The sequence below is a fragment of the Globicephala melas genome, chromosome 13, assembly GCF_963455315.2.
Source record: "Globicephala melas chromosome 13, mGloMel1.2, whole genome shotgun sequence".
NCBI lineage: Eukaryota > Metazoa > Chordata > Mammalia > Artiodactyla > Delphinidae > Globicephala > Globicephala melas.
In genome coordinates this window covers 2,611,350-2,637,398 of record NC_083326.1, presented here as the reverse complement: position 1 = coordinate 2,637,398, position 26,049 = coordinate 2,611,350, and the positions used below count along the sequence as shown (strand labels likewise).

Here is a 26,049-nt window from a genome sequence, read left to right as displayed (position 1 = left end):
GTGCATACGGGATTATATAAGAGGCATTTGCTGCTTGATTAAATGATCATTAGCTAAACCGTGATACCCCAGTGCATCGTTTTCCACCACAGAGATCTCCCTTGACACCTGTTCTTGGACCACCACACCCTGTGCTGAAGACCCCTGCGTATGTTTGCCTCCAAATCCTAAGTTTCAGTGGTTGACCTGCTACTGCATCAGATGTAAGCTTGCTTCAGCTATGTTAACACCTACCTGGTTAATACTTAATAAGGTTAAGGTCAGATCTGGAAGTATTCTTTTCTTTTAGATGACTTTGCATACGTCTGCTCTGACCTATTATATGTATTTCATAGTTCAATTTTAAGAGCTGTGAAAGCAGACTATTATAGGACTTATATTCACTTCTTTAAGAGTCTTTCATTCACTGTATTTGTTTAGATTCCTTCAAGATCTGCACTGCAGATTTTTTTAGCAAACAGAACTCTGTAGCTGTGAATCTACAAGTCTTCTAATGGTCTGGGGGGTTGTCAATGCACGTTCAAGAAGGATATTTAACTCTAAAGATTAAAGCTTTTTGGAAGGAAGTTGTTAGATAAGGGGGAGGCTGAACACAGTTACATATGTAAAACCTCGTTCTATACTTAACAAGCTTGAAAATATTCTTGCAAGCTTGTTTGTAAGAAGCCCCCTTGGAAATTCCTGATCTCCTGGAGCTTAACCTTCCAATCTCAACATACTCCACAGTAATCAAGTGTCTGGGTAGCAAGAAAATTGGCACCTGTAACTCAGAAATTATATAGTGTCTGGAGTCTTTAGCAAAAAGGGCTCAAAACCTTCTCGCTGTTTTCTACCTCATACCAAAGGAGGCAGATCACTCTTGTAAAATTTATTATCTTGAAACGATAGGTGGGAGTGGTTTTGTTTTGACAGAGAGCACTCCAAGGGTCCAAGTCATTGTGGCTTCCTTTTGCTTCCTGTTTGGGCAGCTTTTTGAAACTGGTTGGACTAACTTTCCATTTTTAGTGTGTTTTCTTTCAAATATGCTAACCATGGGTTAAAGGAGGCAGAGACAAGCACTGGCCTTCACCCTCGGGGGATGACATTCTGAACAGTAGTTTGTCCTAGAACACTGACCCCTGAGGCAGGTCATGGCCCAGGGTCAGTCCTGATGGGTACCCAGGGCCTGTCTGGGAATGCATGGAAGCTGGCTCTCAGGATATTCTTCTCCAAGTGTTAGGAGAGTGCCCTGAACATCTGTAACTGTCCTCAGTAATGCATTTTAATTCTTGAGTGAGGAGACCAATGGATAGTTGAGGGGATAACCAAGGGGATGGGCTCATAAATCTGAAATTGAACAGGGTTTTCTCAACTACGCATCTGGTGTGACTATGAAGTATAAGAAAGGAATAAGGATTCTAGTACATTGAAATATAAGCAATACATACCTATGCGTGTCATTGTTAATGTACACAATGGCTATAAAAGGCATATATGACTTCTAAACAAAATTTACACAAAACTGAGCTGTGCGTATAATTTATTCATATTCTTACATAGAAATTTGTCATACAGGCAATAGAAAAGAATATAAGCACTCCTTAGGAAAATCAATAAAATATTCACTAAAATTATTAGGATAATACTTAGCAACAAAAATAGCTTGAGAAAATGAATACTATTTAAATTAGACAATGTACAAGGTTTTAAAATGTTCCTATTTACAAGTCTGTGTGAGCACGTGGGAAAAGGGCATATGGTCAGCCCGCTAGGGCTTCCCTGTGAACACGGACTTGGAGACACTGAGAGGCTCTGGTTCCCTCAACCTTGCCCCAGGGTCTCCAGTCCTGGTGATCTTTGGTCTGCTTGCATTTTTGTCCCCCCCCCACCAACTCTTATTTTACAAATTCCCTAACAAGGGAGATTTCAGTTCCAACACTGAAAATTTAGTTTTTCCACAGGAATATACATGACTCTATGACAGCTGCAAAGTCATGGTTTCAAAAGGCTTTGGTCACAAGGTTTTTAAATTGGAACAGTGTTTCCCTGAGAAAATGAAGAAGTGAACTTTTCCCTAAAATATTTGTAGGTTTACTTCCCTTCTTCTGTTTGTTCATTCAGCAAACTGTATAGTTTGCACTGAGTACTTCAAACCCAAATAGAAAAACACCTTTAGGATTCCAGTGTCATTTTCCAATTCTCCAAAATTTCGGAGCTTCCCACTGCCGTCTTCAGCATGTTTGGTTATAGAATCTTTATAGGATTGATAACTTACACAAACAAAGCAAAACAGGAGACTCCTTTACCTGTATTTCACTTTTTTAAAAAAATAAATTTATTTTATTTTTATTTATTTTTGGCTGCGTTGGGTCTTTGATGCTGCACGTGGGCTTTCTCTAGTTGTGGTCAGTGGGGGCTACTCTTCGTTTTAGTGCGTGGGCTTATTGCGGTGGCTTCTCTTGTTGTGGCTCTAGGTGTGCAGGCTTTAGTAGTTGTGGCACATGGGCTCAGTAGTTATGGTGCACAGGCTTAGTTGCTCCACGGCATGTGGGATCTTCCCAGGCCAATGCTTGAACCCGTGTCCCCTGCATTGGCAGGTGGATTCTTAACCACTGTGCCACCAGGGAAGCCCCCTACCTGTGTTTCTTTTTGATGGTTCAAATACCATTGGTTTCTGAGTGAGAATATTGTAAGCGTGCAGAAAATAGTGATTTTTTTTAAAGTAAGAATTAAACAACTTCTAAACACCCAGAAGCAATCTGGCATTAACCTTCAGTCTTTATAATATATAACATCCTTAAATGAATTGAAAATGTGACTTTAAAGGGCCCTTGGATGTTGATGATTTGGTATTCGATTCTCTGCTTTTGTGGCATTTACAAAATCAATTTAGGTAGATTAAAGTAAAAATAGCTATGCTGAGTATTTTAGAAAAATGTAACTTTTTCTTTTTAATACCTAGGAACTGGTAAAGCCAGGAACTTCTCTTATTTTACCTCATTGAAAACAAATCTATCCTCCTAAAAAAAAGATAATAAACTACTTAAAAAATCCTTTGCAATATCCAAGAAAAGTGACAATACAGAATAATTTTGAAGGATGGGATCCCATTCTCCCTCCTGCAGCTCTGCCAGCCTGAAACAAACCGACCGTCTCCTGTAAGAGAATGTCACACACATGGGACAGCATGGAGGCGGTTCTGCTGAGGAGCTGGGGAAAGAGCTCAGTGATGAGCCCTGCGACGTTGACCACTGCTGTAATGTGTAACTTGCATTGATTTTAAATAAGCCAGATGGCTTATCTGAGAATTCTGGGTTGACTTTGATTTTGTGACTCTGAATTCCATTCACTTAAGGCTTAGTTGGTTTATAGAGATTAATTTTTTAATACTGTTAACATCATGTGCAACCAAGCACCAAGAATATCAATAAATATCAATAATTAGCTTTGGTCTTCCTTCCTCTTTCTGGTGGACCATTCTGACTTTGTAAATACAGTACAGTCTCAGTGCCAATGCCCCACTGGGGTTTAAATTCCATAGCCAGAGCACATCACCTTGATGTGTCTTGTCACTTGTTTGGGCGTGTTTTGGAGTCTGAAAGAAAAATACAAAATGGGAAAAAGAACAGATCACCGATGGCTTAGTATGAAATTTGTTAGTAGTAAAAACAACAGTTTTGAGACCCTCGAAGTCAACTGGGGTAGTTAGTCAGAAATGACTTGTGACCATGGCTGTGGATGGGGGTTGCATTCACAAAGGGCTTTCAACCAGCCTTTTCTTGGCTTGTAGGTAGAAGATGCGGTTTTCTTCAGGATAAGTGACTTTACTGAGGGGCATCTTATAGATGTTGGGGTTTTTCGTGGTCAGCAGGAGGAACAGTAGTGTCGCCAAACAGAAGGGCCAGGTACAAGATGGCAATCCGACCTGGAGCAAAAGAGACAAGTCACACATTCCTTTGAGATCCTGTCGGAGGATCTCAAAGGAACCATGCTTCATTCCACTGTCATTCAGCTCAGGGGATGACTTGCTGGGGGCACTGCTCTGGACTCTGCTTGTCCCTGTGGAGACTGAGTCTAAGATCTCAGGGCATTCTGCCGCTGAAATGTCAGCATGCATTCCTTAGTGTTGATGTATGTCTTTCCCTCCCTCTCATGCAGTCAGACTTCCTACACTGGATGAGCAAACATGACACCTTGCTCCCAGAGATGACACTTCACCAACCACCAATGGCTCCTGACCACTCATCAGGTCCACAGAGCCATTTTTGATTAGTTCAGCCCTCTCTCCCCTTGACCTCTACCCAGACTAGGTCTTGGACTCTACTTGCTTTACTGCTTTTTGTTCCATCTCTCAAAAAGACTGTAAGCTCCTTGATGGTAGCTCTTCCTTCTGTGCGTCCGTGGCAACTCACACAATTCTGAGCACACACCACGTACTTGGTTAGGTTTGGCCTTAAACATGGACCCCCAGGGTATGATGGTACACAAACCTGACTTCACATCACATCTGGAAGAGTTTAAAAAAACACAGATGCCTAGGCATCATACAAGATCTACTCTACCAGAAATGCCAAGGGACAGGGTCTGAGGATCTGCATTTTTCAAAATCTCCCTAGGTGACTCTGTTTCGCAGCCTGTCCAATTCTGGCCCATAGGCCAAGGTCTGTGAACCTTTGTTGGGATGTGAAGGGCCCCACGAGCTCTAAGGCATCCCATCATGCCTGTAACAGGGCTTTGACATTCCACCATAAAGATACTATGTCTCCAGAAGGACCCTCCCAGGTAAGCTCTCGAAGCTGCTGTTGAGAGGGCTAGATGCTGTCCTAACCCAGTGGCAGCCATGACCACATCTACATGGATAGAGTTATCATGAACCGGCCCTGCATCATCTGCAGTGGTCAGTGAGGAAGAGCACTGAGAGGTGGGGGACCCCAGAATACTCTGGGGATACTGGGCTCCTCAGGGGAGGGGAAGGACAAAGTCAAAGGAAGGAGAGAGTAGCAGGAGGCTCTTAATGGGCAACCATTTTGGCTACTAAATAATTCAGCCAGGGACTTCTCTGGTGGTGCAGATGGTTAAGTCCATCTGCCAGTGCAGGGAACACAGGTTTGAGTCCTGGTCCAGGAAGATCCCACATGCTGTGGAGCAACTAAGCCGGTGCACCATAACTATTGAGCCTGTGCTCTAGAGCCCACGAACCACAACTACTGAAGCCTGTGCACCTAGACCCCGTGCTCCGCAACAAGAGAAGCCACCACAATGAGAAGCCTGCACGCTGCAACTAGAGAAATCCCGCACACAGCAATGAAGACCCAATGCAGCCAAAAATAAAAAAAAAATTCAGCCAGGACATGGGTCTAAAATGATGACTGATGACTGATTGGGGATTAAAAAAATATAAGGGGTATGAAAAACTGTTGGCTTAATTAAAAAAAAATCTGGGTCTTTAACCAACTATCCTTTTCCTCCCTTTTCTGATTTATCAACTAATACATAGCCCCAGTTTTCTGTTTAAGTGAAAGATATTCTAAAGTCAACTTCTTGACACTCAGAGTTAAAGTATGAACTTGATAATATATTATACACCCTAAATTTCACTCCTTTAAATCAAACAATCTGATATTTTTAGCAAGCCTGGTGATTGTAGTTTGGACTAAGGTTTACTGTGATGCTGGAGGGTAAGTGAGGACAGGTGGGTCTGGCAGATGGAAAGTAGTGGCTATCTGTCATGGATTCTGCCCCAGGATGCCACGAAAGTGGACTTCAGGAGGGCTTCCATATCGTTGAAAACTGATCGATCACACTGATGAGAAAATGAGATTAAAGCAAACTCACCACAGCCATCAGGTTGGACATGCTGGCTCCAACGTAGGCAGTGAACAGGGCTACAAAAAAAAAAAAAAAAAGGAAAGAAGAATGCTTGGTAGGTGCACTTTTCATTACAGGAAAGACTGCCTTTAGGTATAAATCCCTGGAATGTAAACTTGTGCGTTTCACCAGCGAGCCCAGCATCCTGGTTACAAGTATGAGCTTAGAGTCAGCGGCTCTGGGTTCAAATCCAGACTCCACCCTGTACGAGCTCGGTGCCGCCTCTCGAAGGCCCATTTCCTCACCTGTACAAGGAGGTAATAGGAATCTCTTTCTCACGGGTTGGTGTGAGTGTGAAGAAGATAATGCTTGGGCTTAGCACACAGTAAGTACTCAATAAAGGTAGCTTTTCTGTGGTACTATTTTGTTGCTATTATTGATAACACTTAAGGAAAAGGCCTTCCATGGTAAATAAACTTCCCCATTATTTTATCCAAGCATAATAATTAAAATTAAACTTATGTTCCTTGAGACAGCATACAATCTCATGGCATCTGGGATTCTCAGATCAATGGTTAGAATTCACAGTTCCAAATATCATAGTGTATATATATATATATGTAGTAACTCAGAAATTGGCAGAAACTGAACACAGACCTGGGATTCCTCCCCATAATAACATTTTCCCAAATACCATTAAGGTTGGCATACAGGTCAATGAATTAATTAACATCCTGTTTTTATTTACTTTGAGCACAAATTAGAGTAGGTAATTTGAGTTATATGTATGACTTTCAATGTAAAACAACAAAATCAAAGATCTCAACTAGCTAACTCAATTCCTGGCCCCAAGGGGGCTCGCGGAAGCCCTTAGGTTTCACAGAGCCGGCCTGAAGAATAACCTTCTTACAATGGCCACATGGTCACTTGGGCCAGCAACACTCAGTGTTAGACACACTCATCATCTGATCCTCAAGTCCATCGAGAAATCACATCTGCTACTCTGGGAAGTTGGGCAGCGGTGGTGGGAGGGACCTTATGATCCTCCTTTACTTTACTATAGACTTCCATCCTTTTATCAATATTTTATATTTTTATTCTGATAGTTTTTGTTCAACAGTATACCTAATTCTTTCACATCTGAATTGTCTCATGCTAATGGAAAGGCTCATCTTTGGAAATGATCTGGGCTTCAAATCCCAGTTCTGCAATTTTGTTTGCTGTGCAACAAATCACTGAACTAGGAATCTAGTTTCATCATCTGTAAAAAGGCAACTTGAAGAGGTTTTTTACAGGGAGGTAATGAATCTCAAATGAAATCGTATATTTTCACAAGCAGTAGCTATAAACTCATCTCTGTCACCATGGGTTGGAAGTACTGCTCTGAGGAGAAGGGTTAGAAGATTTTCTCTTTTCCCCCCATTTAGTTCATTCATTCATTCACTCATTCAAGAAATATTCACTGGCCATTGGCTAAGTAGAGGGGACACTCTGTCCCTTCTCTCCTGAGTACCAGCTTTTCTATGACACTCCCTTGAGCACGTGAGACCTTATTTCTCTCCTAGAAGTGCAATAGCTTAATACCTATTAACGTACTTTTGGTGCTCGAGTCTCATATTGTAATGCTGTTTCAATTCCCTGTTGCTTTTCTTTCTATAGTAAGAGTATCAGATTGTCTAACAGTTGCTGCCCATCACTTAAGACTAGCTGGGTTGGGCTGGGAAAGCCTTATATTAGAGGTGAAGTTCTGTACACCATGGTTTGGAGGTGATGACCCTGACAGCATTCTGAGTAACTGAGGGAGAGAAAAGGCCCTTGAGTGTGGAAGGGAGGACTGGATCCTAGTCCTTCATAGACAACGTCCCTCCCCACAGACCACCATGTGTGAGTCCTACTATGATAACCCAACTGTAAGAAGAGATACAAAATGTGTTTACAGTTTGCACTGATAAAATAACAAAATTGAGGAGTTCCCTGGCCATGCAGTTTCTGGCTTAGGGACACAGGGAAGGAAGCTTTACCAGGCTCTATCAGTGACTCCGAAGTCCTCTTTCCGATAAAGCCATAGGAGCTAATAAAAGAGCACCTCTGTGATAAATGCCTGTTATTTATTTACCTTGGCTGACAAGGTTTACCTTTTGTTTGGCAGTATCGGGGTGATATGGGCAAGCATAAACTTGCTGTGAGATTTGCTTTTTAAGAGGGACTAGAGGTCTGTCTCAAAACTTTATGTCCAAAGATGAAAAAGACAGTGCCCAGTGTGGGTGAAACAGGCACTCTCATATACTGTCAGTGGCAGGGGAAATTGGTACGGCCTTTGTGGGCTGCATTTGGCATCTCTTGAAATTAAAATAGGCAGAGCTGGGATTTGGGCACCAGGGAGGGTCTGGGCTCTTAACTAGTTCAATATACTGACTTAACCATTATGCTCTACTAATAATGAAAATCTGATCTATCCAAAGGAAGGGAGATGTGATAGGCAGAATAAAGGCCCCCAAAGACGTCCATGTCCTGATTCCCAGAACTTGTGAATATGTTACCTTATGTGGCAAAAGGGACTTGGCAGTTGTGATTAAGTTAAAGATCTTGAGATGGAGGTTTATCCTGGATTAGCCAGGTTGACCCAATGTGATCACAGGGTCCTTATAAGAAGGAGGCAAGGAAGTTCTGTCTAGGGAGTGGGATGGAGTGTTTTCATTCTCTGCTTTATACACTTCTGTATTGATTGAATTTTTGTTTGTTTTGTTTGGTAGAATAGGCCTGTACAACTATAGAAGTATAGAAAGAAAATAATGATGATATCACAGCTTTGGGAAACACACATCTGTAAACATCTTTGGCTTTTCCTTTCCCATAGTCCGTGAAGAGACCTTCACAGACCTTAACAACACCCGTGACCAAGACAGTTTCTGCTTATCTTTAAGGATGTGCTCAGACTGTCCCTATGCTGGCCCAGCCCATGCTTTCTACCAACTGGAATTCCTCCTCTTACTTTTTAGGACTTACAGAAAAGCCACCCTTTCTAGGAGGTGCTTTTTGGTGATTCTGAACTATAATGTTCCCCCAGGGACTCACTCTGCACTGTAGGTGTTTCCTAGCTCTGCATCTTGTGGTCTCTGTGGGCTTCTCTCTCTTACTCACCTGGTTTCTGTTTTCTGTACAGAAAACCATCTGGGATCTAAAGCTTCTGAACCTCTAGCTCTTCCTAGTACTGTCTGGGTTGTACCATGAGTGTTTAATACATATTTGCTGCTACTGCCAATACAGAAAAAATAAAGGTTTGAAACCTCAAACCAACCTCAGAATAAAGAGTCTAACCCAGGTGAGCTCAGGAGGCCACATAATCTGTTTCTACCCTTCTCCTTTGTCCTAAGCTTTAAACAAGTATGGAAAAATGAGCAAAAATTTTAACAGGACTATTAGGTGAAATAGTTATGTAACTATAAAGAAATTGACAAAATGACATGTGAATGGCAACACCACAGCAACCTGAGTTTTGTTAATCTTCCTAGAGCATCAGACAATCAAAATTGGATTAGGCCTTAGAAATCTTTGGTTCTATCCCATGTCCTGCCCAATGCAGGAACTCACTCTAAATCCTACCTGACATGTAGCCCACCACTTTAATAATGGCTGGATTGATTAATCTGGTGATAAAATGACTCTAGACAAATGTTTCCATGAGATTACAAAAGTTTCTGCATGTTCCAATATCCCTCCACCCCTTTGTCCCCAAGGAAGTGTCATTTCCTTCATTCTAGCACATTATCTTACACACTTTTATTTGTGTTGAATTAGGGATGCCAGAAGCTATAAGTGAATAAGCTCCCCTTCCAATGGCCAGAGAAATCCATGGTAGCTTTTCATATCCAAAGCACTTGAGGTCTGTTTTCACCTAAGTGCCTGAATGGTACTAAAGGGAAGGAGAGTAGTGTAGTGGGTGTAACTCTGGAAGTTGTTAGCAAATGTGGATTCTGGACTTATATTTACCCCTAATGGATGCCTTTCCGTGTGTCACTTTCTCTCTCTGCCCTTATGTAGAACCCCAACAGTAAAATGAGAAGGATGGAGTGGAGATCTCCAGAACCCTTTCTAGCTCCCATAGGCTGAGTCTGGCTAGAAAACAGAGGTTAGAAAGGATTAATATAGCAGTTCTCAAAATGTGGTCCCCAGAGCTACAGCATCAGCACCACCTGGCACCTTGTTAAAAATGCAAACTCCTCCCCCTACCTCTAACAATGAGTCAGGGACTGGGGATTAGACCCAGCAATCTGGGTTTTAACAAGGCTTCCAGGTGATTCTGATGTTTGCTCCATTTTTGAGAACAGCTGGATTAAGGTGATTCTCTAAGGGCCCTTTAATACCACCTGATTCACCAGGAGAACCGACTCTAAGCTTGTTTCCTTTTAGTTTCTTGGGTCAAACAATTAGTATGAAGGACATAGGACAAGTCAAGTTTCTATCCCTCAACATACACATATTGTAAAATGGTTCTCTCATCTTCAAAATGAGTAATGAGGTAGACAGAGCAGACCCAAACCCTCCCAGAGGGGAGGCCAGTTGCCCTGGTTCCATCCTCAGCAGATAGCAGGGGGCTCAAACTAGAACTCCTGCTCTAGTTTCTCACACAGTCCTTTCTGACTGTTTGTTCTTGATGTTGATCCCATAATCATAAGCAACCATGCCCCAGATGAACAGGATACTCACCGCAGGCAAGAGCCAGGAGGTGGGTTTGCCAGGTGAGCGCCATGAACATTCCTCCAATTGCAATGCAGGTTAGAGAGCTGTTGAAACCCCAGAGTCCAACGTAGATGTTCTCAAATGGAGCTGAAAGACTGAGTCCTATTAGGCAAGACAGGAGGAGTCAGAACTTTGGACTAAATGCAGGATGCTCTGGAAGGAGTCTTGGGGTGGGGAAGTCATCCGAGAACTCCCACTGGTCCCTTGGAAGCAGACCTTCAAGAAAGGTCTGGGGTATAGAAGATGCCTGAGACAATGGATGGAGCAGAGGAGGCGCTCAGTATCTGGTAACAAGTCTTACACTCACCTGCTGCCATCCCCAGCAACGACCCGATCGCAGCATGTAGGCACATGAGTGGGGAGGAGAGGAAGATGGCGCCTAGGAAGATGCCCCCTGTCCACGGATTATCGCAGCCATATATCTGACCAACACCCACAGGCAGGGACTTCAGTAACTGCAGAAAAAATTTAGAAAATGCGGTCATTAAAACTACTGTACAGAAACTCATAGGGCACCCACAAACACAATGCGATGTCATTTTAGATTTAGCGTATCTTATCTTTCAAGGTCAGTGCTACTAATTTTTAAAATTCTCTCTCTCTATGGAAAAATCTCAGTCATTCTTCTGCTTTATCCCCAGAGATACACCAGCCCTTCCCTGCTGCGTGCTGAGCATGCCTTTCCCAGACCCTTCACTCACTGGCTCTACTGCTTGCACTGTCACCTGGCTTTGGTCACTGATAAGCTCCCAGTGCTGTGTCACTGCTCCTCACTGATCCTGTGAGGATCGGCCACGCCTCCCAGTGAGGATGGCAGGGACCACAGCTCACACTTCTATTGCTTTCAACTCTCTATCAGATCTGAGGCCAATAAATCAATGCATCTCTATGGTCAATAGAAGTATTATTACTCCCACGTAATTTAGTTATTTGTGCTAAGGGCAGAGACCCAAAGTCGGGTTATCTTATCCACAACTCCGAAGCAATTATTGACAGGTTCATGAGTCAGGACCATATTTACACTTCTGTTGTTAATGAGAACATGTATTAGTTAATTAATTTTACTTTATTTTTTAAAATTTATTTATTTACTTTTTATGTTTTGATTAGTTTTTATTAAAATTTTTAATTAAAAATTCTTTTTATTTTTCATTATATATACATTTTTAGAGAGCTTGTATTAATTTAAACCAAGATATCCTTAGCTTATTCCAGTTATCAACAACTGCCAGTCCTCAGAACACAAAAATCCATGTAAATATCACAATTCTAGCTTTCTGGCTGAGTTCTGAACTCAGGTAATATGTTCACAGAGTGGCAGTTCCTAGGAACAAGGTACAGGGTTTGATTCAAGTTAACAAATGATAATTCCTTATAACAACACTTCTGGTAGGGCTAGGATAGGCGTAATTAATTGTGTTAGTTCTGTTTTGACCAAGGCTATCACTGAAAGGGGTCCTCCCTACCTCCCATCTCACTCCTTCCACCTTTTCGCAAGGACCTTTGGGAGGCAGTGACTCTGATGCAGGGAGGCCAGCTTTGGCACAAGGAAGTGTCCGCTCCTTCCATGAATTAGGCTGGATCCAATGCTGGTTTCTGATGCTAGTCTGGTCCTTGCCCAGGGCACAGGATCATACTGTGAGTTTGATTCTAACCTAAGATGGGCCTAAATTCTTCCAGCCCATGCTGGATTTTCACGTCTACACAGGATCATTTCCTGTTTCTTCTAGACCAGGGAACTTGACACAGGCAGACTGTGTGGTCTTTTATCACAGAACTGGACAGCAGGACTATCCCTCAGGTATCCCTCCCCAGGGAAATGGGGAGTTGATGAGATGGAAAATAAGTATGCTGATGTTGGAGAGGTAGTTCAGAGTGAGGAGAAGGACAAGACTCCCCTTCCCCATGTTAGCACTGTCCACTAGCACTTTCTGTGGTGATGGAATATTCTGTATCTGTGCTGTCCAATACGTGCAGTTATTGAGCACCTGAAATGTGGCTAGTGAGGCTAAAGAACTAAATTTTAAATTTTATTTAATGTTAATTAACTTTACATTTAAATTAAAATAGCTACTGTATTAGGGCAGTTTTAGATAGTTAAACTAATGCTATTTTTTCATGGGCAGTTCTGATAAATTTTTAATTTTCCTTCTGAGTTATTTCCAAATGCTCCCATTCATTTTCTGGGCAAGAAGCTAAAGAAAAGGCTACTTGAACTCCTCACATGTTTTGACTGCTCAGCAAAGAGGACAGCAAAAGGTATTTTATAACCTGATAGCGGAAAAATCAGTCTCTTGCACCCTAAAAAAGGTAAGGTTGGTTTTCTTCTGATTTCAAGTGTTTTCTTTTTTTAAATAATCAAGAAACCTTAAACAGATTTATTAAATAAACACCAATACAAAGAGCTGGAATTTGATTTGGGTTAACCAGGCTTTTAAAAATAGTGCTCTCTCTATGCACAACTGTAATGAAATACACAGCATACATCCTAGGATAGTGGTTCTCAAACTCTGGCCCACGTCACTATTATCTGGGGAGCTTGTTAATACAGGCTCCTAGGCTCCACCCCAATGATTATGATTTAGGGAGTCGAGATGGAGCTTGTATTAGTATTTAAAAAACAGTGATTCTTATGCCTCCAAAGCCTGAGAAATCTGAATTACTGTACATATTCTATGAGGTCCACCATAAGAAAAAGCAGAATAGAGAGCTTCTGCAACAGGATCTAACAGTAAGCAGCCAGTTCTTTTGATTGGAGGAGGTAGGTCAGGGATGACTTAACACCAGGCTGGAGGCCCCTGCCTCAAGGGCAGGCCTCCATCATACCCCACAAATAAGGGCCAAGTTTGAAATAGAGTGTCTAAATTTCAGTGGAGATATATTCTGGAGTTAGCACTGCAGATTTTAGGAAAAGAGGAAGAAAAATTAGCTTTGACCAAATAGTCATTTAAAAAATCCCTTAGAGCCCAAAGCTTTGGAGTAGAACAAATAAGCATTTAGACGGCAAGAGGAAGGCGTTAAAGAACTTCCTGGTGGTCCAGTGGTTAAGACTCTGCTCTCCCAGTGCAGGCGGCCTGGGTTTGATCCCTGGTAAGGGAACAAGACGCCGCATGTGGCAACGAAGATCCCGCGTGCGGCAACTAAGACCTGGCGCAGCCAAATACGTATTTTAAAAAAAATTCTTAAAAAAAAAAGAGGAAGGTGGCAAGGTCCCCCCAGTGCTGAGTCTCTATAAGCTTCTGATGCCCATGAATAATTAACCAGGAGGACACGGGGTGTCTTCCAGAGCCAGTGGTGGGGGTGGGGTTGGGGGGGTGGGGGTGTAAGAAGATAGTGTATCTTACCTGCAGGGCACTGAGGTCAGACCAGGTGACATTGGGAACTGAGGTTACAGGTGTGAACAACTTGCTTGGGAAAAATGGATTGTAATGTCCCATGGCAGAAAGGTACATTGACAACGCCATGTTGAAGGGCAGAGTGAAGACAGGGAGATCCCATTTACAGAACACGGAGTTCAACGCACTTGAGAAAACTGGACTAAAAACAACAACAGAACAGAATGGAAGAATATGCATGTGAAGCCTTCCAAACTCCCAATGCCCTGGAATGGAAGCCAGGTTGACAAACTGAATCTCTATACTATGGAGGGGCTTTGTTTCATTGGCAAATATGTCCCTAAAGTGTGTTGCCAAACTTTTCACAGAAAAAAAAACCAAAAATAAAAACAAACCCAAACCCAAACACACCTGGAATAAATCCTGTCATAGAATAATTCTTACATACAGTCAAAAATAAACTCTCAGCTTATTTGGCTTGTGGAAAATTATGCTCTGGGTTTGCTCACAGTGAGTTATAAATCTAGGTTTTAAAAATATTTTTGAAGTATTTAAGACATCTGAAAAGAATATTGTCTAAACAGTTAAAGCCCCTTCTGTAACCTACTTGATCATATGCACCTCCCTCCCCACCAGAGGCAAACTTGATCTTGAACTTGTATACCATCTCCACGAGTCTTAGTATATTTAGTCTTGAAAAAGAAAAACGATGGTCCCAGGAAGGATGCAGGTGGTGTGGACTGGAGGAAAGAGATCTTAAACTCAGGAGGGCAGAGTTCTAAGTCCTTGAGCAGTTGAACTGTATGGCCGAGGGCAGGGAGGTACTTTCAGTTCCCTCATCTGTAAACTGGGAGATTGGATTATATGGTCTCTGGGCCCATTTTGTTCCCTCACTTGTTGATCCAATCAAGGAGCCATCACTTTAAGGTCAGAATCCCAGGTTTCCGGAATTGGGGGAGAGGGTGAGTGACCATGTGCAGGTGATGCCTCTTGCCCTTGAGCCTTATCTTCAGAATAGGTGGGAAGTCCCACCTGAGCAGGTTGGCCGTGCCGGCAGGTTCTCCTCCACACATCTGTGCTGTATCCAGGGTGGGCACGCTGTCCATAGTGGGCTACACGTATCATTTGTGTGGGTACTAATATTTTATATTCTGAATATACCATGGTAAGAAGGAAATGTTTGTTTTCGAAAAAGAAAAAAGTATTTAAGACAGTGTCAACATAGAACTAGTTTGAAGGATTTAGGGTTAAAAAAGGAATCGAATTCAGTAAAGAACTATTTTGAAGGGGACAGGGGCAGGTGGTAAGGGGAGTTCATACAGGCACAGGGGTTCTCAGTGAGGTCCCTGGATCAGCCACAACAGCATCATCTGGGAAGTTGTTAGAGATGCAGATTCTGAGGCCCTGCCCCAGATGGACTGAATCAGGAAGCCTGGGGGAGGGAGCAGCAGTCCGTGTTTTAACAGGCCTTGCAGGTGAGGCCGATAGTGTGCATGTTTGAGGACCACTGATGTGGGGAGTGGTTCTCAACTTTGGTTGTACTTTAGAACCTCCTGGGAGCCTTCAAACTCCCAATGATGCCCTGGAAACACTCCAGACCAATTACATCAGAATCTTGTGGGGGGTTGGCTGTGAGGTGTGTGTGGAGGCCACACGCATCGGTGTATTTGAATGTTTCCAATAGACATATCCTGAATCTAAATTTAAAAATATATTTTTCTAAAGATTGTGTTATATACATAACATAAAATTTACCATTTAAACCATTTTAAAGCATTCAGTTTAGCGGCATTAAGTACATTCACATTGTTGTACAACTATTACCGCCATCCATTCATGGAACATTTTTCATTTTGCAAAACAGAAACTCTACACTCCCTAAATAATAACTTCCCCCACTGCCTTCTCCCCCTATACATTTTTCAAAAAGGCATTTCGAAAACCAGGTACAACTTACCAAGTCATGGACATAGCAGATACAGGGAATAATAGCCACCAGAAATAGTTTCCCTTGTCTGAAAAGACAGCCATGAGGATTCCCACCAGGGTGGCATTGTAGCCCTGGAGCCCTGCTGCAATGGCGGACCTGTGGGCAAAAGGCACAGCTTGGACAGCTTCCAGGAGGATGTTGGCTGGACGTGCACATAAATGACACTAGTAACTTCCAGATAATATTTACATTTGAAAATGAGATTATATTTAGGATTTTATTGCAAAGTCTGTAGAAGCCAAATACTAATAAAAGCATGAAAAAGTAAAATATACATGGATAAGATGCAAATGTGCACATAGAACAACCCCTATAGAGGTGTCATAGCTAAAGATAGAATTCCAGCATCTAGGGGAGGAAAGGGAAATCAGCAATCCAACCTATTCTGCTTCCTTTTACCCTTTTGTTCCAAAAGTTATTATTTCTTTTAAGTCATTAGGACCTCTGACTTGAATAGAGCTTTGATGTGAAACTGTTTCCTAAGTCTGATTTTCTTGGTGAGAGATGTAAGATTCTTAAAATGTAAATTTACTTCCATGGTGTCTTTGATCTTATAAACACAGATCTTCCAACTTAGCATATATTTTCATCTTCCTGTGCTTCCATTTTGTTGTCTCCAGATATACATTTCCAAGTTATTGCAAAGAAAAACGATTACTTTTACTTGGCAAATTACTCCATTTAATTATGTGCATATATAGCACCTAATTATTTCTTGGGTCCTTTTTGCTTCCCAGCATTTAACCTCACTTCTAAATGTTGTCTTGGGTAAGTTTCTACTCCTGGCCAAAATGGTTCCCATTTCATATTTGGGGACAAGAAGCTCCAAGAAATGGAATGATTTCTATAGAATAAGCCCTGGGGCTGACAAGCCAGGCCCCCCAGGGCTCTGAGAATTGGCACCTTGAAGGTACCCAGCATTCAAGGATGAAGTCTGTAGGAGTCACGGGTTTGCAGATGGTGAAGTGGGTGGGCGAGGTTGAACACAGGGCCTGAGGGGGAGATGATGTAGCAATGAGTCACGCTACAGGGCAGTACAGGATGGTGTGAAAGCTTCTCCCGGCCTGTTTGTCACTGGAGCAGGAGGCACCAGTTCAACAGCAGGGTGATACTCATCTGGGCAAGAGTATTAGAGGTGAGACCCCATGCTCAAAAGCCCTTTGTCTCCCTTAAAAAATCCTTCAGGATATGTGGCAGGTGATGCGACTTGTATTGGTTTAACCCAGGAAATGATAATTGAGGCCATACCTGAGGGCAGTGGGGAGCCATGCAAGGCTTGTCCTCTCAGCAACTGACTTTCGGATTGAAGGCTTGAGTTTGATCAACAAAAAATTAACTGCAATGCCTACATGTTGTGGAATGCCACAGTTTCATCAACAGGAAGATGTGTATTCATTTAAAGCAGAATTACCTTTTTCATGTGCCCTTTAGGACCGAGGAGAGTAAAAGAGATCTGAAAACTAACCCATGTAAATATGGCTGGTCTTTTAAACCATTGATCCCCAACGTTTTTGGCACCAGGGACCGGTTTCATGGAAGGCACTTTTTCCATGGACTGGGTTGGGGGGGGATGGTTCAGGCGATGGGGAGTGGCAGACGAAGCTTTGCTTGCTAGCCTGCCACCCACCTCCTGCTGTGTGGTCCAGTTCCTAACAGGGGGTGTTGGGGACCCCTGTTTTAAACCATACGTGATAAGGACAATGGGTCAACTTCTACTGGGGCAAAACAATGAAGAAGATTTGATATGATACAATCCTGGACCACACCTCCAAACTGGACAGACTGTTTCTTGATGTGCATTAGAACAGAATTTGACCTAAGGTACAAAATCACCCTCCATAGAGAACAAGTCAGGCTCCTTGGACCTGATGGGAAAGTGGAGCATTTTTGGACTCTCTCCCCGAGAAGCCCCTTAGGCAGTTTGCAGTAAGTGTTACAGGAGCTTAGCTGTATAATGACCATCCACTGGGGGTGATGCATGGATCCTGGCCACCTAGAAGACCAGCAGCCTCCCTGAAGGAACTGGTCAGGCAGGAGCCGTCTCCTCCCATGGTAGGAGTCAGCTCATCAATTCTTCAGTGGCAGATAGTTTATAAAGTACACGCTATGTTTAGCCTAACACATAGTTCAGAAGACACACTAACATTACTTAAGTCAGAACTTGCTTACTTGGAATTTATGTCAGTTTGTCTCTCTGGAAGCTGAGCTAATCTTTGTACTGTCCATGAAGAATGAATTTACTAAGCTAAGCATGGAAATAAGATATAATGGGATTAGTGGGATTTTTAAGCCACTAAAACTTTTCCTGAACCCATATTCATTTTTTGTAAATAAACAAAATGCTGATGATAAATAATTGATCAATCATTAAAGCAGATCCCTTTGGACCCTACCCTGGGAATTACTTATAGCTTTCTTCTGGTTACCATGTAGTGCCAGGAGCATCTGGCATCATTCAGACTGGCCGCTTATTCAGGTACCACGAATAAGAGGATATAAATGATTTCCTGACCTCTGACTAAAGGCACATATAAAGCATTCTGTGCAATAAAGGTTGTTTCTCCTGGGGAGGGTGGGGCTTTATCACTGTTGCCCAGAGTAACTGGTTGGCTCCTGTGTTCTAAGAAGCAAGAAGCGGAGGCTTGGAGGGACGCGCCTACCTGTCCTGACCGAGTAACAGGGCTGTCAGGGTGGAGACCACAGTTGCCACACAGCCACTGAGCGCCCACCAGGGGTTCTGGACCAGGAGTCCCACCAGAATCAGGATTCCGCTGATGGGGTTGCTGACAAACACCACTTGGGATATGCCCCGAAGGACCCAGTCGACGAACTGGAGTGCCTGGGGTTTGTCTGGAAGAGATGAGATGGGCAGAGCTAAGGAAACAGCGAGGCAAATGGGGCTCCTTCCCAAGTCCAGGGCCCACCCTGAGCAAAATCCCCTCTCATGAAGGTGAAGCTAATTTTTGATATTCCTTGAAGCTTTTTCTCTGAACCCTTTCCCCTTAGTGACCTTCAGATCCCTGAAAGCAACCAGTTTCTTTCCTCTTAATCCAACTGCCCCTACTAGAATCTCAGTTCCAGAAAGCATCGGATGAACTTATTTACCATGCTTAGAGGTTCAGATTCATACGGCAAAGGAATGAATTACCAATAGTAAAATTTCACTTTTTAAGTACTGAAATTAAAAGGAGGAACCAGGTGCCTTCCTCTGATATCAACTGGACTGCGGCCCTGACCACTATCTCCATTAAAAAAAATTTGAAGAAGTTTGCTGGTTATAAGATAAAAAGTTAAAAAAGGGAGAGGAAAGAGATAGATAGAAGGTAGGGGAGTATAACTAAAGATATGACTAGAAGAACCAGCAAACCATTTCCCCCAAAGCCACTGCTCCAAGGGATGGAAGAGTAAATACCTTTAAGCCAGTTGGCAAATTCTTTCATATCACCAGTTATGTAGCCAAGTGCCTTGGGGAGGCATCTTCTCTTGCTAACTGGTGGACCCTGATTTCCACCCTGGTCCAGTTTAACCACAGTGGGGCTGTCCTCCATGGATAGCTCTTCCTCTGGCTCCTTAAGGAAAGAACAGAGCTCATAAACATCCTAATGTAGAACACTTCGGACTGGCCAGTGTGGGACCTGGTCACAGTAGCCACAGAGGATGAGTTTAAAGGCACTTTATCTGGACCATGACATCCCATGGAACTAAGGAAACACCATTTTCCTCTTGAAATGTTGTCACGGAGATTATTACCAAGACCCAAACCCCATACTACTTTTGTTATCACTGTTTTCAATGCCATCACGAAAAAAGGTTCTGGTCTTTCATTTCATAAGGTTCAGTTTCTAGCTCAACAAATATTTATTGAGCACCTATATCCTACACTCAAAGAGCTCAGTCTAGTGGGAAAGACTGAAAAATAGTTAATTTCAACGTAAGGAGTCAGATAATGATATAGAAATAGCTAAGTACTTAAGCTTCTTGCTGCCAATGAAAGGAGCCAGATGTCAGGTTACAGACCAATCAGCTACTTTCCAAGACAAGCAGTCATTTTAAATTGAATTTTTATTTTACAAAAAAGAGTTTTGTTTTTAAAAGTTTGAAAGAGAAGAAATGTTTACAAAACAGTGTGTGTGTGTTAACACAGCCTAAGAAAACCGCCTCTCACACACTCTCCAAGTCAAAGATTGCTTGACTATGTCATCACATCAGGCAACTGCCTCAGATATTCTTTATTTTTGGAATTTGTTATTTAAATGTTTAAAGACTGGAAAAATAATATTCCACAAAGGTGTAGAAAATGGGAAAGGTGGAGGCAGACCAAGCTGTTGAAAACCAAAAAATTACAATTTAAGAATTGTATGCTATGGGGCTTCCCTGGTGGTGCAGTGGTTGAGAGTCCGCCTGCCGATGCAGGGCACGCGGGTTCGTGCCCCGGTCCGGGAAGATCCCACATGCCGCGGAGCGGCTGGGCCCGTGAGCTATGGCCGCTGAGCCTGCGCGTCCGGAGCCTGTGCTCCGCAACGGGAGAGGCCACAGCAGTGAGAGGCCCGCGTACCGCAAAAAAAAAAAAAAAAAAAAAGAATTGTGTGCTATAAGAATGTACAGGGCATACTTACAGTAAGCATGCCTCGGGGAAATACTAACAGTATAACCGCGACTGGCGCTCACTATGAGACTCTTCACTTCTCATGATAAGTGTTAATAGGACTAAGTACCAGCATCAACAGAATATGGTACCCTGTAGACAAAAATGGTTTTATGGTGCCGATGGTAGATATAAAAGAATACCAATGATGTCGTCCCAGAAACAGGCAAAGGGAGAAAGACAATGGCAAAACTACCTTGAGTTTGCAAGGAAGCAAGGAGCACAGCCAGGCCAGTGTGAAGCAGGGGAACACCAAAACCATCAGACCCCAGAAGGCACAAGTGTGGAATGTGGAAGCCACAGGCACGTAAGACATGACCAAGGAAATACCCCAAACTCGTGCAGTTAGACCAGCTCGTCTTCTCTCTGTGGCCAGGCTGTGAATAAGGGGTTCTCGTGGCTATTTTTGGTCCCATCGTTGTTCCATTTACCATAGCCAACAAATGGCTATTAACAGATAATAAAAGTTATGGCTTTTAAAATTTTTATTTTTTGCAATCCAGATTTTAGTTTTGGCTTCTATTAATCCCAGTACAGAAATCAATGTAACATTTTTTATTGAGTCACAATTTCACTTCAATTGTATTATTTCATTGCCCAACTAACCATTCTGCTTTTGAACAATGGCCAACCATTCCACAAAGTAGAAGCTGTTCATGCAGTGCATTCTAGACCAAGGTCATTTTGTCTTGGCAAAATAGTGATAGAAACCAGCATTTGTGAGACTTCCAATGAACATTTGCATTAAGAAATTCTTAAACTGAAAACTGCTGGAGGTCAGGAACCAAAACTAAGTCTATATGGAACTCAGCTGGCCCCAAAGTTAAACAAGGAAAACTGTTTGAGTTATTAAGCAATTGTGAAAAATTGGATTTTATTTCATAATCTAAGTGATGACTATCATTTATTTTTATTTATCTCCCTCTTTAAACATCATAACTGAAAATATTGCTTGGAAGGCCCTTTCCTCAGCTACAGTGACCCCATTCTCAAAGCCATGCATCTTATGAGAGGCATCAGGCTCCAGTCCAGGCAATGACAAGAAATTGCCTTGAGTTTCTGTGACTGAGTAGATCTGGCCCTACAGAGGCAGCACCGAATGAAAACATTAAAGTGGACATTTTCCATCAAGCACAGAAACAATTAGGTATATGGGTTATTCCAGGGTGAACAAATTCATGTTCTCAAAATTTCCAGCATTTATTTAAGAGGGTTTTAAATACATCATCACCTCAGAGATTTTAGAGATAACAAATATGAAACCTGATATTCTAACTGGCCAGATATGACTGAGAACCTGACTGGCCAGAGTTCCCTGCCTAGCCACCCGAAGCTGAATAAAGATTGAATCATTTATCTGAATCCACAGCCCAACGTACAGAAGGCTTGCTGTGCTTTGTCTTTCCAGTATCCACATATTGGGGTAGGTTGTGTGGTTGCCATGTCCTAGAGAGAGGGGTCTTCTCATGAGTTGAGCAGACAGTTGCTGCTGTGGCCGAACCCCCCAGGAACCATTTATTCTGAAATCCTGAATACTCTGGAGCCCTGGGAACCCTGACTACTTGCTCCAGAACTTAGGCATGAGAATTGGTTATGAGAAATCAGTAACTTAAAGTTGTGGTTCACCCTAGAATTTTATCATGCTAGACTGTTTGCATTTCTTTAGGGATATTTAAGAATCCACACATCCTAATTGGAAAGGCAATGCAAGGTGATAAAGCAGGAACTTAAACTGATGCTCAAGCTTTTCAAATCTAAGTAGGTCATTAAATTTCAACTAAAAAGACAGGACCAGAAAATAAAAGGAAAAAACTCTATAAAATAGGAGGAGCATAAGTTAAAAATCCCAGACTACTTTTTCCTAGCTTTTCCATGGTTGTCAAAACTCTGCAGCACAAAGATCCAGCATCCAACCCCAGATGAGTGTCTTGTGACTTTCTTGACCAAGACCCCTGTGCATCTGGCTCAGCCCAAGCTGCACTGCTCAGCAGAGCATGAGGACCCACTTCCCAGGCTCTGTTCAGAAAAGACACAGCAGAGTCACAGAGAGAAGCTGCACAAAGGTAGCATACCTGTTCTGGTGGCCCATGGGCCAGGGCCAAGCTTAGCCAGGGGAAGCCTCTGCGTGCTGCCTCACCAGCTTTTTTTCCAAAAGGGTCCCTCCAAAGAGGACCAGGAGGGGCGTCACCAGCGGCGCCAATCAAAGACCGTCCATTCATCCTTTCTTTCTTTCCATACATGACAAAGGGCAAAAATAGATGAATCAGCAGGATTTGTGCCCTGGCTGTGGTGTGAAATGCAAGGAAGAGAGAGGCAGGAGCTCTCCCAGAGAGTTCCTGGGGAGAGGAGATATTAACAGAGAAGGCCAACTTCTCCATAAACAAGAGCTCCATCAGCAAAGAGAGATGATGAGCTGACTGCAGACATTGAATGTTCATTTGACTTCACTTAGAACAAAAGAAAAATATGGCAAATCATCCTGCACAGAGACCTATGCATAGGTTTTGTTCTGTTGCGTTTCTCCACTATCAGGAAGCTGACAGATCTGAAGCTTGTTCCAAAAGGAGGGGTGGGCTCAGGCTCTGAAACACTTCAGGCAAACTGTTAGGGCTCCATCTTGGGGGTCAAAGCCAATGCCACAAATTCCCTCAGCCTTGATCTTTACAAATGTGAGGAGAAGGCCTGGTATGGGTTCTATTTTCTGTGATAAGATGCTAGCCACACTTTGTATGCATAGCAAAAGCCCAGTCTAAGAAACTGCTAAATGGCATTTTCCCCCTCCTTGTATCTGATTAGGAATTGTTAAAAATTGGACATCGTCTTGTTTATAAGAAACAATTCTTAGTTGAATTCAACAAGTGTGGCAACTTTTTGTTTCCTTTTTTTTTTTATTAAAAAAAAAATTTCATCACATCCAAGGATAGTATTCTTCCTTCAGAGGTCCCAGGAAAGTCGTATGTGTGGTATTTCTTTATTTTTTTTCTTCCTCTTTTATTTAATTTTTATTTTCTTTTACTGGCTTCGTTTGAAATCTGAAAATTTACACTCTACTAGAGTGACTCAGAAAAATCCACAACCGTGGAAAATATTACTGACATTTCTTAGGAAAAAACTGTGTATGTGTATGTTTATCCATGGTTAAACAATCTGGCAAATACCTGACCAGTGGGCTGCATTATGTATATTTTTGTTTGATAAAGAACAACATGCAGAAACCCAACTGTAGGGCACTCATACACAACTTTAAAAAAAAGAAAGAATGAATGAAATAAAAAGGAGAGAAAGAGGGCTTCCCTGGTGGCACAGTGGTTGAGAGTCCGCCTGCCGATGCAGGGGACACGGGTTCGTGCCCCGGTCCGGGAAGATCCCACATGCCTTGGAGCGGCTGGGCCCATGAGCCATGGCCACTGAGCCTGCGCGTCCGGAGCCTGCGCTCCGCAACGGGAGAGGCCACAACAGTGAGAGGCCTGCGTACCGCAAAAAAAAACAAAAACAAAAACAAAACAAACAGAAAAAGGAGAGAAAGAGACAGGTAGGACTGTTACATTCCCCTTTTACATTTCCCCACCACCAAAATCACCACGTCTTGGAGAATGACAACCTTGAGCTCAACAACGATATTTCCTTAGCCGAGAGAGAGAGAGAAAAAGTTGAGAGAGCATATAATTTGAGGCTTCATTTTATAGAAGGGAAAACTGGGGTCCAGAGTGGGGACCATCCACGTTCACTCAGCAGGGTCAGCCTTATGGAATAGGTAAGCCCTGGTGGCTCTTCGTCTTCCGGGCTGGAGCCACACACATTGATGCCCCCAAGATTCTATTCAAGTCAACACACAGTGAAGGAGCAGCTTCTGAATGCTGGGATGCAAGGGGCATTAGGGCTCAGTGACACACTAGACACAGCCTGTCTTCGTGGCCTCCCTGACATAACCCTGGGGAGGGAGTGTTGCACAGCAGCAAAGGGCTCTGCTACGTCTGGTTTCACCCCATGCCCTTGCCCGAAGCAGTGACTCTCCTGACAAACATCTCACTGTGCCTCAAAGTAAGCCTCACTCTCCTGCATCGCTGACATATCTACAACAAGGCCTATATGTGCTGAAGGTAACATCCCAAGAATGTTCTGGAAGCTGCACCCGATGAGCTTACAGCAGGAGTTAGAAAGCACTTTTCATAGCCCAGATCACTAGTACAACAAAGCAGTACTCATCATTCTGAAAAATCAAGATTTCAGCTCAACTACATTCCTTGTTTTATTACAGGAAGTACAGCTCATTCTATTGTCAACATACATTAGAAATTTGTACAATTAGAGAGCCCTGAAAGTTGTTAATTTTCTATGCCTCAAGTATCACTTTTACAAATAATACAAAGTTTTGGATATAGATATAGAAGAAAGCATATAAAGATTCATGCTCTATCATACATAAGAGAATTTTCAGCATTGACATTTATCTGATACTTACAGTAATCTTTATTTTAGGTAGTTTTTGATTCTAAGCAGTGGGAGGTGCTCAGGTTTCTCTAAAGCTGTAATCAGAAACAAAGAAACTGCTGTCAGCTATCCTGTCTCCTGATTAAAACACTTCTCTCTTCAGAACACACTCCCCTAGAAGCCTTGAGGTCTGAATTCCACATCAGAAAGGGTAGCTGCAAAGAAGCTGCCAGATTCGTGCCTGTAGTGGGACTGATTCTTTCTCCCAATGGGTGTTCCAGCACCCTCCCTCCAGCACGACAGCACATAAAACCATAGTTGGAAAGGGCCATTCCCAGTACCCACTTTTTTTTTTTTTGAGTCGGATTGATACATCTCCAATTTTACTTATTTCAAAAACACAGCCTGAAACTCCTATAGAGCGTCGGTGAGCTGAGTCCTTTAGCACCTCAAGTGGACTCCTTGCTGAAACCCTCTTCCACACGAACTCCGGTGGAAGAAACCATGCTGTAGTTTGATCCACCTGCTGTAGAAACCATGAACCAAGACGCTGCTTGCAAGCGTCCAGGAAGAAGCCCATGGTTTGGGTAAATGGCTTTCTAGTATACCAGAACTCTGTCTTTGCTGCTTTTACTCAGTTCCAATCATCTGAATATATTTCTCCATTAAAAAAAGAAAAGCGAAAAAGAGCAAAAATTAGAGAGGTCTAAGAAGACAACCCCCCGACAAGGAACAGTTAGAAATGAACAGAGATGAGAGTACTCACACTGCAGCTGGCTTCCTGGGCAGACGGCACTGGCTGATAAAGCCCTGCTGGGCTCTATTAAAAGGGAGGTGCTTAGGAGGAGGGTGCTGGGGGAGGCACCCAGCACTTTGATACTCAGAACCCACTCTGCGTATCTGTGCTGCTTTTTTTCTCCTCCCACTTCAGGCACCAGGGCCAAAGTACTGCCAAGCAAATGGCCCCCTGTCCCGTGCCTTCTGTCTGTCTGTCTCTGTTCTTGATTGGGTGCCAGCAGCTTTGCCATCGTTTCTGCGGGTTCCCAGGTCTTTGTCCAGCAGCAATCCTGCTCAAGCTCATTGTTGTCTTCCCGGTGCTGTTTCCTCTACCCTGAGATATT

The 26,049-nt window shown here is 42.9% G+C and overlaps 1 protein-coding gene across 1 annotated transcript; it reads right to left on the bottom strand.

The window, feature by feature from the left end:
• Nucleotides 1-1,513: 1,513 nt before the first annotated feature.
• SLC14A1 (solute carrier family 14 member 1 (Kidd blood group)) lies at nt 1,514-25,837 on the bottom strand. Its single transcript, XM_060310618.1, has 10 exons — nt 25,695-25,837; nt 24,960-25,023; nt 19,265-19,421; nt 18,513-18,702; nt 15,820-15,948; nt 13,872-14,064; nt 10,835-10,982; nt 10,495-10,629; nt 5,815-5,864; nt 1,514-3,904 (listed from the first exon to the last, which is right to left on the bottom strand). The coding sequence occupies exons 3-10, from the start codon at nt 19,398-19,400 to the stop codon at nt 3,731-3,733; spliced, it is 1,155 nt and encodes a 384-aa protein (XP_060166601.1). The 5' UTR covers nt 19,401-19,421; nt 24,960-25,023; nt 25,695-25,837; the 3' UTR covers nt 1,514-3,730.
• Nucleotides 25,838-26,049: the final 212 nt, after the last annotated feature.